This window comes from Macrotis lagotis, chromosome 4 (genome assembly GCF_037893015.1).
Source record: "Macrotis lagotis isolate mMagLag1 chromosome 4, bilby.v1.9.chrom.fasta, whole genome shotgun sequence".
Taxonomy (NCBI): Eukaryota; Metazoa; Chordata; class Mammalia; order Peramelemorphia; family Peramelidae; genus Macrotis; species Macrotis lagotis.
This window is the reverse complement of record NC_133661.1, coordinates 182,821,581-182,836,172: the sequence shown is the minus strand read 5'-3', so window position 1 is coordinate 182,836,172 and position 14,592 is coordinate 182,821,581. Positions and strand designations below refer to the sequence as shown.

The window sequence follows — 14,592 nt, the reverse complement described above, 5'->3', positions numbered from 1 at the left end:
TATGGCCCAGGACATTTGTGACTTTTCCTAGGTCTAACTAGTAGTAAATAGCAGAATCAGAATTTGTACTGAAGTCTTTTAATGGAAAATCCAGTGCCTTAAAAAAAAAAAAACAACACCCATATACTTACTTTGTATCAGGGCATAACAAAGACAGAGTTGCTTGATTTAGAGGAGAAAGGGAAACTTGGGGGTAGAATGATTTAAGATGAAATGAATTTCCAGTTCTAATTCTAAAGAGAAGGAAGAGAAAGGGGGGGGGGAGGGAAATAACAAATCACCTCAAAGAATAAGCTCCAGTGTTTGTTCCTGAATTGATCAGATAGCAGGAAACTGTAAGAAGTTCCTGTTATATCAGACAGTTCTGTGTATCTAGACTAAACCATAGATAAGGTCTCTTTTGGGTGGCATGTTGACTTAGAAAATCACATTTTAGCATTATCTGTGTTCTATTGTATTTTTATTTATTTTGTTAAATATTTCCCAATTACATTTTAATCTGGATGATTCCCACTGCCTCTCTTCCAATATTTAGCCAAATATCAGACAAGGCCAATAGAACTTTAAAAACAGCACTCAGTTGGAAGAAGTAATGGATTTCTCCTCACCAGAGGTCTTCAGACAAAGACTGGATTATTTCTCAAGAATCTTATAAAGGGAATTTTTAAAATTCAGATATAGGTTAGACTATTCCTTTCCAACTCAGATTGCATGACTGACTTTGTGAGAGTCAAAGATCAAATTTTTGCATTGTGTGTAAGAAAAATAAAATTTAATTAGGCTTTTCTAATAAGCTGCCATTAGGGCTCACATACTTGTCAGGGAAGAATTTATAGCAAGAAATAAAGGGAGGGGAAGAGAGTATTTGTATGCTTTATGCCAGTCATGATGGTAAGCACTTTTTTTTTTTTTTACAAATAACATTTGATCCTGTAAAGTTGATGCAAGGTCAAAGAAGTTGGGTGGATAATCCAAATGAGTTGAGAAAAAGTCAATAAATGCTTATGAAATATTTTACCATGAATATCTATTGGGGATCAAGTGGTGACTATAAAGAAAATATATGACAGCAGTAAGACAACCAGCAGAGTCAAACACAAAAAAGTGGAGTTTCCATCAGCATCCAGTTTAAGGAGGATAAGAAGGTGACTCAAGGTGGGACTAATCATAGAAAGCAACCAGATAGCCTTCTGACTCATAAATTAAGATGCACCTTTTGCAGTTTTTTTTTTTGTGAAAATAAAAGAACATGAATCATTAATAAATAGCTTTGCTTTCCTAAGAGAGGAAGTAGTAGTAGAATAGATATAGAACCAGCCTCAAAGCCAAGAAGACCTAATTCAGATCTTACCTCTGACACATCAGGACTATGTGATCTTGGGCAAATGACTTAACCTCTCAGTGCCCCTAAGCAACTCTCAAAGATTATAAATTCAATTGCTCAAGAAGACATTTACTAAGCACTTACTATGTGAAAGATGTGTAAAATACCAAACATACAAAAAGAGGCAAAAGACAGTCCCTACCCTGAAGGAGTTACAATCTAATAAGAGAGACAACATGCAAACAAATATGAACAAATATGTAGGATAATTAGAAAATAAATAAACAGAAGAAAGGCACTGGAATTAAGAGGGGATGGGAAAAGCTTCTGGGGGATGCCAGTCAACTCATTACAGTAATATAGTGAGATACTTGTGAGAGATTGACAGCACTACATTTCCTTATAGTTAGATGGTATTCCTTATCTATGATTGATGATCCAGTGAGAGCAAAGGAATGCTGACCCTCAAAACTCTCTCCTTAGGGAACTTCAGAGTGATAAAAATGTAAAAGATGGGGAAAGTGCTGATCTGCACTGGTGGAAGAACTTCACTGCTGAAATCATAGGTTCCATTAATATATATATATATATATGAAAATTTTCAGAGATTAAACTCACCCAGTAAGTTTGAGGTAGCTACTTCAAACAGGGATAGGATAAGCTTTCCTTTTAGTTTTGAGGTGGGGATGGAGGGGAAGGGAATGGGAACTAGGAACTGGAAGGCACAACCATTGTTTAACCACTGTCATGTCATTAAATGATAGAATTTCAAAGATGAAAATCTGACCAGAAGTCCAGTCTGACTCCTCATTTCCAAAATGAGGAAACTCAGATCTAGAGAGATAAAGTGATTGATTCATGGTCACAGAACTAGTTAGTGCAGCGATGACACTAAAAGTCCTATCTCAATATTCTTTTGAGGACAACATAAATCCTCTAACATTTGTGTATTTCCTAACTGTAAGGTGTGGTTACTGTTAGTTTTAACTGTTTATAAAGAGGTCTGAAAATAGAAGAGAGTTAAGAAGATTTAATGTCTGTTTTCTAACAGGTTATGTTTAGTGGGAATTTGGGGAGGTCTTGGGAGAGAAGAGGTTTTGGTCCAGTCACACACCCTGTCCATATCCCTTGCTTTAAACCATGAAAAATTCAAATCCTAGTTCTTAACATTCTAGTATGTCCCAAAGTTATGATACCCAAGGTAAAACAGATTTAATTTCCTATTGTGAGTTGCTTAGAAAAAACTTAAAGAGTTCATCAATTCAGTTCTATCCTACAGATTTTTTTCCTATTGCTCCTTCATGGGGAGAGATCCAGGATAACTTCACCATACAAGGAGAATCAGACCACTACAGTGATTGAATTAATTCTGCTTGGTTTTCCTATCAGCAGAGAGGTGGAGCTGCTAGTCTTCTTGCTCCTTCTGCCCACATACCTGATTACCCTCCTGGGAAATATCCTCATCATTTACATCATTGTGTCTCATTCAAACCTCTTCACACCCATGTACTTCTTCCTCTGCAATCTCTCCATCTTGGACATCCTCTTCACTTCTGTCATTTCCCCGAGGGTAATGGACAACTTGGCCACTGGGGATAAGACCATCTCCTTTGCTGGGTGTATCACCCAGTGCTATTTCTACTTCTTCCTGGGGACAGTGAAGTTTATTCTACTGACATCCATGTCCTATGACTGGTATGCTACCATTTGTAACCCACTAAGGTATAGCACCATCATGAGTCCTTCTGCATGCATTGGGCTGGTTCTATTCTCATGGGTGGGTGGTTTCTTATCTGTTCTTTCCCCCACAGTACTCATCTCCAGGTTACCCTTCTGTGGCTCCAATATCATTAACCACTATTTCTGTGATAGTGGACCTCTATTGGCCTTAGCCTGTACAGACACAACATCCATTGAGCTGATGGATTTCCTGCTGTCATCAACAGTCATTATCTTTTCCATAATTTTCACTGGGTATTCATATGCTTGCATCATTATGACCATCTTAAGAATTCCATCAGCCAGTGGAAGGAAAAAAGCCTTTAACACTTGTGCTTCTCACCTGACGATTGTTGTGATAGCTGGAGGCATCACAGCTTTTATCTATGTGACTCCCTCCCAGAAAGCAACCTTGGAGATCAACAAAATACCCTCCATAATAAGCAGTGTGGTGGCACCTTTCCTCAACCCTTTCATTTACACCCTGTGCAATGACACTGTACAGGGGATCCTCAGGGGATTGTGGGTGGGATTCAGAGAAGTTTTAGTGGGAAAAGGAAGAGAACTGTTGAGCAGAGTGTCCAAAAAAGATCACTGAGAAGAGATCCTTCTTTCCACTCACACAAGGACCATTTTTTAATCCCATATAAAGCACCATATAAATAACCTAATTAGGAGAGTAGGTCATAAGTCTGTACCAGTAGAGATGCAGACTTTAATGCTATAGAGGTAGGGGTTTTTTCCCCATGGAGGTATTAAAAAGGACAGCCCAGCATATAATTAGACTCTCAAGCTTCCCTTATCTAATTCTCCCTCTCAGCCTGTATGCTCAAATTGTCTCACATTCATAGAATGTTCCTCTCCATATCTGCAGAGGGATAGGAGCAGTATTTCCCTCCATCTGGACCCAATCCCATTCATGCTAGGTTAGTTGAAACATTCCTTGAGAATTGGTTAGTTCAAGGGACTAAGGGCTCATATTCCTGACTTCCAAATTGCCAAAGATAAGGCAATCACAAGAAATAAAAGAAGCTCTCAAATGATTGGCTAGTGGATTCCAATGAGAACTTCACTTCGTGGAATCAACTCAGATTCTCAATATTATATTTATTGAAGATCCTTCCTATATATAAGTGGTCAAAGGATATGAAAAGTCAATTTTCAATATAAGAAATGTAAGCTGCCAATTACTATCTGGAAAAAATTTTCCAATTCATTGATAGGAGCAATGCAAATTAATTTTTAAAAAGATAACAATAAAAATTTATTTTTTTAAAAGAAAAAAGGCAAATTAAAAACAATTTTGAGGTTTCATCTAAGAATATCATCTATAATTTGGCAAAGATGACAAAAGATGAAAATGATAAATGTTAGAAAGAGTATACAGATAGGTAAATTTAGGTTGGTAAAGAGATATGAATTGACCTAATTGTTCTGGGAAGCAATTTGTAAGTATGATAGAAAAATCACAGAACTACACATAATCTTTGATCCCCTGATACCACTACTAGGTATAGCATAAGGAAGTCAAAATGTACAAAACATTTATTGCCACACAGTTTGTGACAGCAAAAAAAAAAAGTGAAAAAAAAAAGTAGGTGCCTTGGGATATGGGAAGTGACTGAACAAATTAGGGTTTATAAATGAATGAAATGGAATATTATTGTACCATAAGAAATAATAAATACATTGAATTCAGAGAAACTTGGAAAATTTGTATTAACTAATGCAGAGTAAACAAAAGAAACAAAAAAATAATTATACAATGACTACAATGATGTAAAGAAAAACAAAAATGAAAAAAATCAGAACTCTAAGTAATGTAATGACCAATAATAACGCCAAAGGACTGATGGTGAAATTCATATAGGAAGGATGAATTGTATATTGCCTGACATAACCAATATGATTACCTAATAGAGAGACCACTTGACTTGAAATCTAAAAAATATGGGTTCAAATACCACCTGAGATACTTGGTACTTGTATGTTCATGGGCAAATTCCTTATATCTCTGAATCGTTCCTCAACTTAAAATGAAAAAGGAAATAGCACTTATATGATTGGGTTGAGGAACTAGATAAATGTGAATTTTTTTAATTACTTCTTTATTACAAAGGAAGGTTCTTAGAGGAAGCAATGATTAGGAATGACTAATGATTTTTAAAGTGTCAATAAAACATTAAAAGCATTTTTTTAAATCATACTTGCCTTGTGACTTCTGTCATTACTTTTAATCTGCCATATTAGTATCCTACCCTTTCCTGGCTTCCTCTTCTATTCTTTTTTGGACTCTACTTCTGTCTGTCCTTTTTATGACTGACCTTCCATGACCTGTCCTTTTTATGGCTAGACTGGCTAGACCATGCCTATGATGACTTGTTTTCACTGTGACTCTTCAGAATATAGCTTACCTTACATTTAATTTACAAACAGTTGTCCAACCTTATTATCACCAGATACTTTCACACTTAAGTTTCACCTCCATTTTCCAAGGCAACAGAGAGCCTGCAGTTAGTAGGAGCTAACCAACCTTTTTCTGCTTTTAGCTTATATCAGGAAGGTCCTTCCAAATACCCCACTTCTACAAGATAACCTGGAAAACTGATTCAAATTCACTTTTATAGGAGCCATCATTTCCCAGATAATTGCACAAACATGGGACTCCCCACAACTTGCCCAACAAAACTGGCCATTTGATCATAGTATCTGAGAATAATGGTCTTTGAGACCTGTAGTGGAAAGAACCTGTCAGTTAATAAATTGAAGAAAAGTCATATGCTGCTCTGTATAATTATCAGTTCTTCATTGATATTAATTTAGGACCTGTGCAAGAATGTCTGCTCTGTTGATCTACTTCCAGGATTCAATGATTCCATTTGAAAAGAACTTGCCTTACTGAAGGTAGCCATTGACTTTACCTTCCCTAATTCACCAGAATCTCTGAACTCCAGACCCAGAACCCACACAAGGAAATCTACACTTTGTCATGCACAACAGACTGTGTCAAGGTCTTTCTACTTGGGATGAATTTTGATGGATTCCCAAAAGACAAACAAAATTCTGAAAAAACAAGCCCTGATAACCCTAAAAAAAAACATCCTTAGTGCTTCCTGGGGTTTTCAAACTGTTATTTCTTTCATTTACCTTAGATGAGTTATATAAATCCTTGGATCCTCAGTTCATTTCATCTGTAAAATGGGAATAAATAAGAGTACTTGTATTACCTACCTCCCTTTTTAATCTGACCCTCCTCAAAAGTCTGTTTTGCTTCTAACTACTGACTTTCTTACTCTGCCTTCCCTTTAATTATTGTCTTTCTCTTTTCTTTTATTCCTTCACCTCCTATTTCCCTACTAGGTAAGTTATATTTTTGTACATAACTGAATGAGAATATATATTCTCTCTTTGAACCAATTCCAGTGAGAATTCATTGCTCTCCAACCTGCATTTTCTCTTTCACTAAAAAGTTCCTCCTTACTTGCTTCGTTTGTATGAGAAAATTTCCCCCATTCTATCCCTTTCTTCCCCCTTTTCCTAATGCATCCCTCTTTCTCACCCCTTCATTTTTTTAAAAGATCATCCTAACATAGGTGACTTACATCCTTGTCCTCCTTCTATGTTGATTCCTTCTAATTACCCTAAAAATGATTAGGTCTTTAGGAGCTACATGTATCATATTCTCATATAGGAATATAAACAGTTTAAACATATTTAGTTTCTTCTGATTTCATGTTCACCTTTCTACATTTCACTTGAGTCATGTATTTGAATGTCAAATTTTCTATTCAGTTTTGGTCTTTCATGAGGAAGCTTCAAAGTCCTTTGTTTCTAAATATCAATTTTTTTCCCCCTGAAGGATTATATTCAGTTTTGCTGGGTAATTCATTCTTGATTGTAATCCTAGATCTTTTGCCTATCATATACCAAGTCTTTTGCTTCTTTAATGTGGAAGCTTGCTAAAACTTGTGTGATCTTGATTGTGGTACATGAAATTTGAATAGTCTCTTTCTGGATGATTAAACTATTTTCTCCTTGACCTGGAATCTCTAGAATTGACTATGATATTATTCCTGTAGGTTTTCAATTTGAGATCTCTTTCAGAAGATGATCAGTAGATCCTTTCAATTTTCATTTTGCTCTTGAATCTAAATTATAGAAGCCATTTTCCTTGATAATTTTTGGAAATATGATGTCTAGGCTCTTTTTGTTAAATCATCACTTTAAGGTAGTCCAGTAATTCTTATATTATCTTTCCTCAATCTGTTTTTCAGGTCAGTTTTTTTTCCAATAAGATATTTAGGATATTCCTTCTATTTTTTCATTTTTTTGACTTTGTTTTTATTGTTTCCTTATGTCTTATGGAGTCATTAACTTCCACTTGCCCAATTCTAATTTTTAAGGAAATATTCACTCATCTCATTTTTCCATTTGACCAATTCTACTTTTTAAGGAGTTATTTTCTTCAGTGAATTTTTATGTCCCTTTTGCCATTTAGCCAATTCTAGTTTTTTTAATATTTCATTTATTTGTTTTGGGACCGTGAACTACATGCAATGGTAGTTTTTACCAATTTTTTTTTGGCAAGGTTTTAAGTTTTTTAATTTTTCTCTCTCCCTCCCTCTCCTCCTAACAGAAAGCAATCTGATATGGGTTCTATATTTATAACTATGCTAAACATGGATCAATATGTTGTGAGAGAAGAATCAGTTCCAAAAAAAAAAGGAAGAAAACATTTCAGAGAAAAAAATGGCATAATATATAAGAGAACTTTTAAAAATTGAATATAAGCTTCAGTCCCTCCTCTGAATTAGGATGTTATCCATAACAAATCTCTTAAAATTGTCTTTGATCGGGGCGGCTAGGTAGCATAGTGGATAAAGCACCAGCCTTGGAGTCAGGAGTACCTGTGTTCAAATCTAGGCTCAGACACTTAATAATTACCTAGCTGTGTGTCCTTCGGCAAGCCACTTAACCCCATTTGCCTTGCCAAAACCTAAAAAAAAAAAAAATTGTCTTTCATTGGGGCGGCTAGGTGGCACATAGGAGCAGCTAGGTAGCCCAGTGGATAAAGCATCAGCCCTGGAGTCAGGAGTACCTGGGTTCAAATCTAGGCTCAGAGACTTAATAATTACCTAGCTGTGTGGCCTTGGGCAAGCCACTTAACCCCATTTGCCTTGCAAAATCCTAATTAAAAAAAATTGTCTTTGATTATTGTACTGCTGAAATGAACAAGTCCATTATGGTTGAGCATCACCCCATCTTGTTGTTAATGTGTCTAATGTTTTTCTTGTTCTGCTCATTTCACTCAGCATCAATTCTTGCATGTCTTTCCAGGCTTTTCTGAAATCTCATCTCTCATGATTTCATATAATACAATTGTGTTCCATCACATACATATACCACAGTTTGTTCAACCATTCCTCTATTGATGGACGTCCCCTCAATTTCCAATTCTTTGCCACTAAGAAAAGTGCTGTTATGAATATTTTTGTAACATGTAAGATTTCTACTCTTTTTTATGATCTCTTCAAGATACAGACCCAGTAGTAATATTGCTGGATCACAGGGTATCCACATTTTTATTGCCCTTTCGGCATAATACCTAATTGTTCTCTAGAGAGGCTGGATCAGTTCACAACTCCACCAATAATGCTTTAATGTCCCAATTTTTCCACATGCCCTCCAACATTGATCATTTTCCTTTCTAATCAAATTGGACAATCTGAGAGGTGTGAGGTGGTACCTTGGAGCTCTTTTAATTTGCATTTCTCTACTCAAAAGTGATTTAAAGCAATTTTTCATATTACTCTAGTCAATACTGTTTTTTAAGTTATTATTTTCTTCAGTATTTTTGGTGTCTCTTTTACCAAGATGTTAATTCTCTTCTCATAATTTTCTGGCATCATTCTCATTTCTTTCCCCACCCAGTTTTTCCTCTAATACTCTTATCTCTTTCTTAGCTCTTCTAGGAATTCTTCTTGAGTTTGAATCTAATTATCAATTTTGTTTGATGTTTTGCTTGTAGCTGTTTTAACATTGTTGTCTTCTTTTGCATTAATGTCTTGGTCTTCCCTACCACCATAAGTATATTTTTATGGTCAAGTTCTTTTTATTATTGTTTGCTCATTTATCCAAACTATTTCTTGATTGTGAACTTTATGTTAAAGTTGGGTTCTACTCACCCAGAGGTGGGGAAGCACAGTTCTAAGATTCATGTTTTTTATGCTGCTGTTTTCAAAGATAGTTCTGGGGATCTCCAAATTTTCAGTGCATCCAAGGCTGTTTTGATGCAGGGAGAGAAGTGTTTTCCAGGTCTGTCCTCTTGTCTTTATCCAGAAAGGACCCTGTTTCCCAGTGGCTAAAGGTGCTAGTGCTTTTCCTAGTCTTGAAATTGTAGCCAGAGCTCCTGCTTCCCTTGATTATAAGACTAGATTGAAACTCAGGAAGATGATTCTTCCTGACTTCAGGCCCAGCATTCTATTCATTGTGCCACCTAACTGCCCAAAATAGGCATACCCTAGAGATATTGTTTCAAACTATCACCATAAAACAACTATTGCAATAAAGCAAATCATGTGAACTTTTTGGTTTTCCAGTGCATATAAAAGTTATGTTTATGCTATATTGTAGTCTATTAAGTGTGTGATAATATCATGTCTTCAAAAATGTACATAACCATCTCTACCATATATTTGGAACTTCCTGGTGTTCATAGGATCGCAGTACTAGAGCTGGAAGGGACCTCAGAGACCATCTAGTCCAACCCTTTCTTTTATAGATGATATAACTGAAACTTGTTTTGCCCAAGGTCATATAGGTAGTAAGCATCCAAAGTCGGATTTGAACCAGGACTTATAACTCCAGAGGTAGGGCTTTTTCCTCTATTCTACATTGCTTCTCCCTCAGTTTAGCAGATTATTAAATGTTACTTTATATCATCCTTTAATTGTCTCATGCTTATAAATTGTCTCCCTAGCAAGATTTATAAACTCTTTGAATATTATAACTGTATTATATATATACTTCTTTTGAATTTCAGTGTCTAGCCAGTATAATAGGATGGACCTCAGACTTGGAGTCAGCAAATAACTAGATCAAATCTAGGCTTCAACACTTATTAAGTATGTAACCCTAGACAAGTCTTTTAATTCCTCTGAGGTTCGGTTTTCCCATCTATAAAAGGGGATGATAATAATATAGGATCTGCAAACCCTAATTTGTTCCACTATTATAAATTTAATAAACTTTAATGTGTCGTGATAACTTCATGGTAGACACTCAACAAGTATGAATTTGCATAGAATGGCTATACCAATTCAAAAATAATTATGAGGTTTTATGCTTGAAGAGGCTTTAAAATAATTTCCATACGTGAGATAACTTTGAAAGATTTAGAAATTCTGATCAATTCAATGTCCAACCATAAGTACAGAGAATTAATGATAAAATATCACTGACAGAGAGCTGATGAACTCAGGGTGCAGAGTAAGAGGTATATATTTTTTTAACTTAGCCAAAACAGGAATTTGTTTTGCTTGACTATGCATGTTTGTAACAAGAGTTTTCTTTCATGAGAGGGGGAGGGTATTAGGAAGAAAAATAGAGAAAAAGTAAATTTTTATTCATTGAGAAAAGATAATTTTCAAAATGGAAGAGAACATTTAAAAAAAATATATATTGATGTCTTTCACTGTGATAGAAGATAAAATCTTGCATTAAAATTAACCTGCTCTGAATTCCCTCACTTCCCATTCTAGTCAGATCTTCCTTACTTTCCCCTGTAGGTTCAGTGCTACTTGGGTTCTGAAAGAGTTCTGGTCCTAAGCAGGAGTTATGTTAGTAAATCCTAATAAAGGATTAATTCCAAATCTAGTATTTTTTCTAAATAAATTTTTATTGCTACCTTTTGTTTTTACGGTCTCTAAGTTTTCATCTCTATTCTCAACTTTGATCATGTTTCCCAATTTACTAGGTTTAATATGAAATTCCCAGATTCTTTTGATCTGCATTTTTCTTATTTATTAGTGATTTAGAACATTTTCAGAACTATTTGTTTGGATCCTTTGACTACTAATCTATTGGAAAAAGACTTTTGATCCCATATGTCTTCATTATCTCAAAAAGCATTTATTACTTTGTCCCAAAACCTTCTAATGCCAGTATCTTCCCTCGACTGATTACTTCCTATTTATTCTATGTATAATTATGTACGTAATTGCTTACATGTTGTCTCCCCTGTTAGAGTGTGAGCTCCTCTTAGAGAGCAGGGATTATCTTTTGCCTTTCTTTACATCCTCAGCATTACTAAGCACAGTGCCCAGCACATAGTAAAAGCTTAATAAATGCTTATCAATAGTCTGGCTTTTAAACACTATGCTAAGCACTGGAAAACAAAGACAAAAATACAATGTACGTCCTCAAGGAGTTCCATTTCTAACAGTGAGACAACATGCAAGTAACTTTGTACATACAAATCACCAACATTGTAAAGGAGAAGCCACTGTCTCTTAGCTGCCTGTATACAAGATCCATTCTAATTTCTTGCCTCTTGTTTCTATCTAGATCCCCTACCTAAATTCTTAACCTTTGTTCCTTGTCATCTACACTAGGTTTCTCGTGAGGATATAGATACTTATAACTCCAGAGTCTGATTAGCATCCCTCACCTGTCTAATCTGAATGTGTTTACCTAGCAGTTCCCTCCAAGACTCCTCCTTAATCCCCCTGAATTAGTCACAATCTCTGCCTAGACTTTGGGTGCCTTCCTGCTTCTCCCTATCTTTAACTAACCTCCTTTGATAATCACTGATCTCACAACTTGGAGGGACCTACTAGCCTTATCTAGAAATACTCCTGATCCTGGTTCCCCATAGACTGTTCCCTCCTTACCACCCAAAACACCCTGGAGAAAAATTATTGAAAGAAGGCAAGCAACACTGTCTTTAACAGAAATATTTTCCTGTCAGGATCATTTCTCAAAGAGCTCCTCCAATTTAAAAGTGACAAAGGACATGTTAATTTGTAGCATTTTAATAACTGCTGTGACCACTTTTCCCAATTAAAAAGATATTCCCAAATTCATTAATTTAGGCTGGATGGAATATCAGATGGGAACTTTGAAGCTACAGAATTTCCTTTTCTTCTGGTTTTGTAGGCTTCAACCAGTACCAGAAAAAAACTTAAAGTTCCAATCTAGAACTGAACCTTTCAGTGACCAGAGGGACCAGAAAGAACAATAAAATCTTACAGCACTCAGAAACAAGACATTATCATGGTGAGGAGGGATCTGGACCTGAGCGGGCACACTTTAAGAGCGGCTATCATAACTACAGATCCAAAATACTAGTTTTCCAGAAAGTGGTGAACTTATCAATAGCCAAAGACACAATTCAGGGGCAGTATGATCATCTCACTGTAAGTCCAACTGGATGTCTATAGGGAAAACTTAATGAGCACTTTGGGATGTTGATTTCCTGGGACATAGTGCTCAATTGATGCCATTTAGGGATTCCTACTTAAATTATTCTACTCCAGACACTTTAGGGCAGCCTCTGTGGTATACTGACCAATGAAATAGGCCATCTGTTGGCCAATTTGATTGGCAGCCACAATGATTATTGCCTTTGATAGCTCTCTAAAGGAACTTCAGGATGCTTCTGATGTTTTACTCAAAACTTACCCACCACTTGTGAACTGACCCAACGATTCTGGAGAGCAATTTGGAACTCTGTCCAGAAGGCTATAAAAATGTGTACATCCTTTGATTCAGCAATACCACTACTAGGTCTGAATCCCAAAGAGATCATAAAAAAGAGAAAAAGACCTACATGAACAAAAATAATTATAGTAGCTCTTTTGGTAGTGGCAAAGAACTGGAAATTGAGGAGATGCTCATAAATTAGGTAATGGCTGAACAAATTGTGTTATATGAATGTGATGGAATACTGCTGTTCTATAAAGAATCAGGAGCAGGTGGATTTCAGAAAAGTCCAGAAAGGCTTACATGAACTAATGCTGAGTGAGTGAGCAGAGCCAGGAAAGCATTGTGTACATTAAGAGCAACATTATATGATGATCAACTATGATGGACATACAGTAATCAGAGACAATTCTAAAAGACTTATGATGGAGAGTGCCATCCACAGCCAGAGTCTCTGGATGCAGATCAAAGCAGATTATTTTCACTTTTTAACATATCATTTATATTTTTTCCTTCCCATTTTTTTCTTTTGTTCTGATTCTTCTTTCACAATATAACTAATATGGAAATATGTTAAACATAGTTGTACATATATAACCTACATCAGATTATTCACTGTCAAGAGGAGGGAAGAAGGATGAAAGGGAGGGAGAAAAATTTGAAACTCAAAATCTTACCTAAAAATGAATGTTGAAATGTAATTGGAGGGAGGGTGGGGTTAGGTGGCACAATGGATAGAGCACCAGCTCTGGAGTAAGGAGGACCTGAGTTCAAATGTGGGCTCAGACTCTTAAAAATTGCCTAGCTGAAGGGGTGGCTAGGTGGTGTAGTGGATAAAGCACCAGCCCTGGAGTCAGGAGTACCTGAGTTCAAATCTGCCTCAATAAGATTTAAAAAAGAAAGAAAAGAAACATAATTGGGGAAAAGATTTTTAATAATTTTTTTTTAATTTACCCACCAGGGCAGCTAGGTGGTGCAGTGGAAAGAGCACCGGCCTGGGAGTCAGGAGTACCTGAGTTCAAATCTGCCTCAGACACTAAATAATTACCTAATTGTGTGGCCTTGGGCACACTTAACCCCATTTGCCTTGCCAAAAAAACTGAAATAAATAAATAAATAAATGATAGATAGATATAGATAGATAGATAGATAGATAAATTTACCAACCAACAGATTTGCTGATCCTGGGAAAGTACAATACTTTCTCCCATTCTATCCCAGGCATCTTATGGAAGTAGTTAACATTGATGAATCTGTTTAGAGATCCTTGGCAAATCTAATCTAATCTAAGATGATTTTCTCAAAATAGTGTTTTTAGAGAATCTTTGACAACTGTTAGATTTCATCAAGTAACTCACTATGATAAAAATCCCTCTTAGTCACAATTGTATTGATAACCTAAGCACAGTCCACATCCAGCCCAAACTCTCATCCTAAATCTTATACTCCTCAATACACAAAAGCCTATGTAACTTGGAGGGGCCCAACCCAAACTAACACCAAAGAGGCATTGGAAAGGACATATTTGCATTAGGATCTCCAAGGGTGTGACTTAGTGGAATGATCAGCCAAAGGAAATGTAAGGATTCTGCTGTGTGGTGACCTCCATTTGCCATCCCCCAGTCTACCAAGACTGTCATCCCAAATGTTCCTGCTCCTCAAAATGGAAGCACCAGGACACTAGTTGCTCTGGGTCCAAGTCTTGATGAGTTCAGAAAACTCAGAAAATTTTCTAAATAAGTCATCACTGCAGAAGTCACATGTGCCTCTTGATAGACAGTCTTTATAATCAGAGCCTGGGAATTACATGCTGGATATCAGGCATAACCTAGTATCACATATTTCTT

General features: G+C 36.1%; 1 protein-coding gene across 1 annotated transcript; it reads left to right on the top strand.

Annotated features, from left to right (window-relative positions):
- The first annotated feature begins 885 nt into the window (after positions 1-885).
- Positions 886-3,641, top strand: LOC141522779 (olfactory receptor 6J1-like). Its single transcript, XM_074236237.1, has 2 exons — positions 886-891; positions 2,634-3,641. The coding sequence occupies exons 1-2, from the start codon at positions 886-888 to the stop codon at positions 3,639-3,641; spliced, it is 1,014 nt and encodes a 337-aa protein (XP_074092338.1).
- The last annotated feature ends 10,951 nt before the right edge of the window (positions 3,642-14,592 follow it).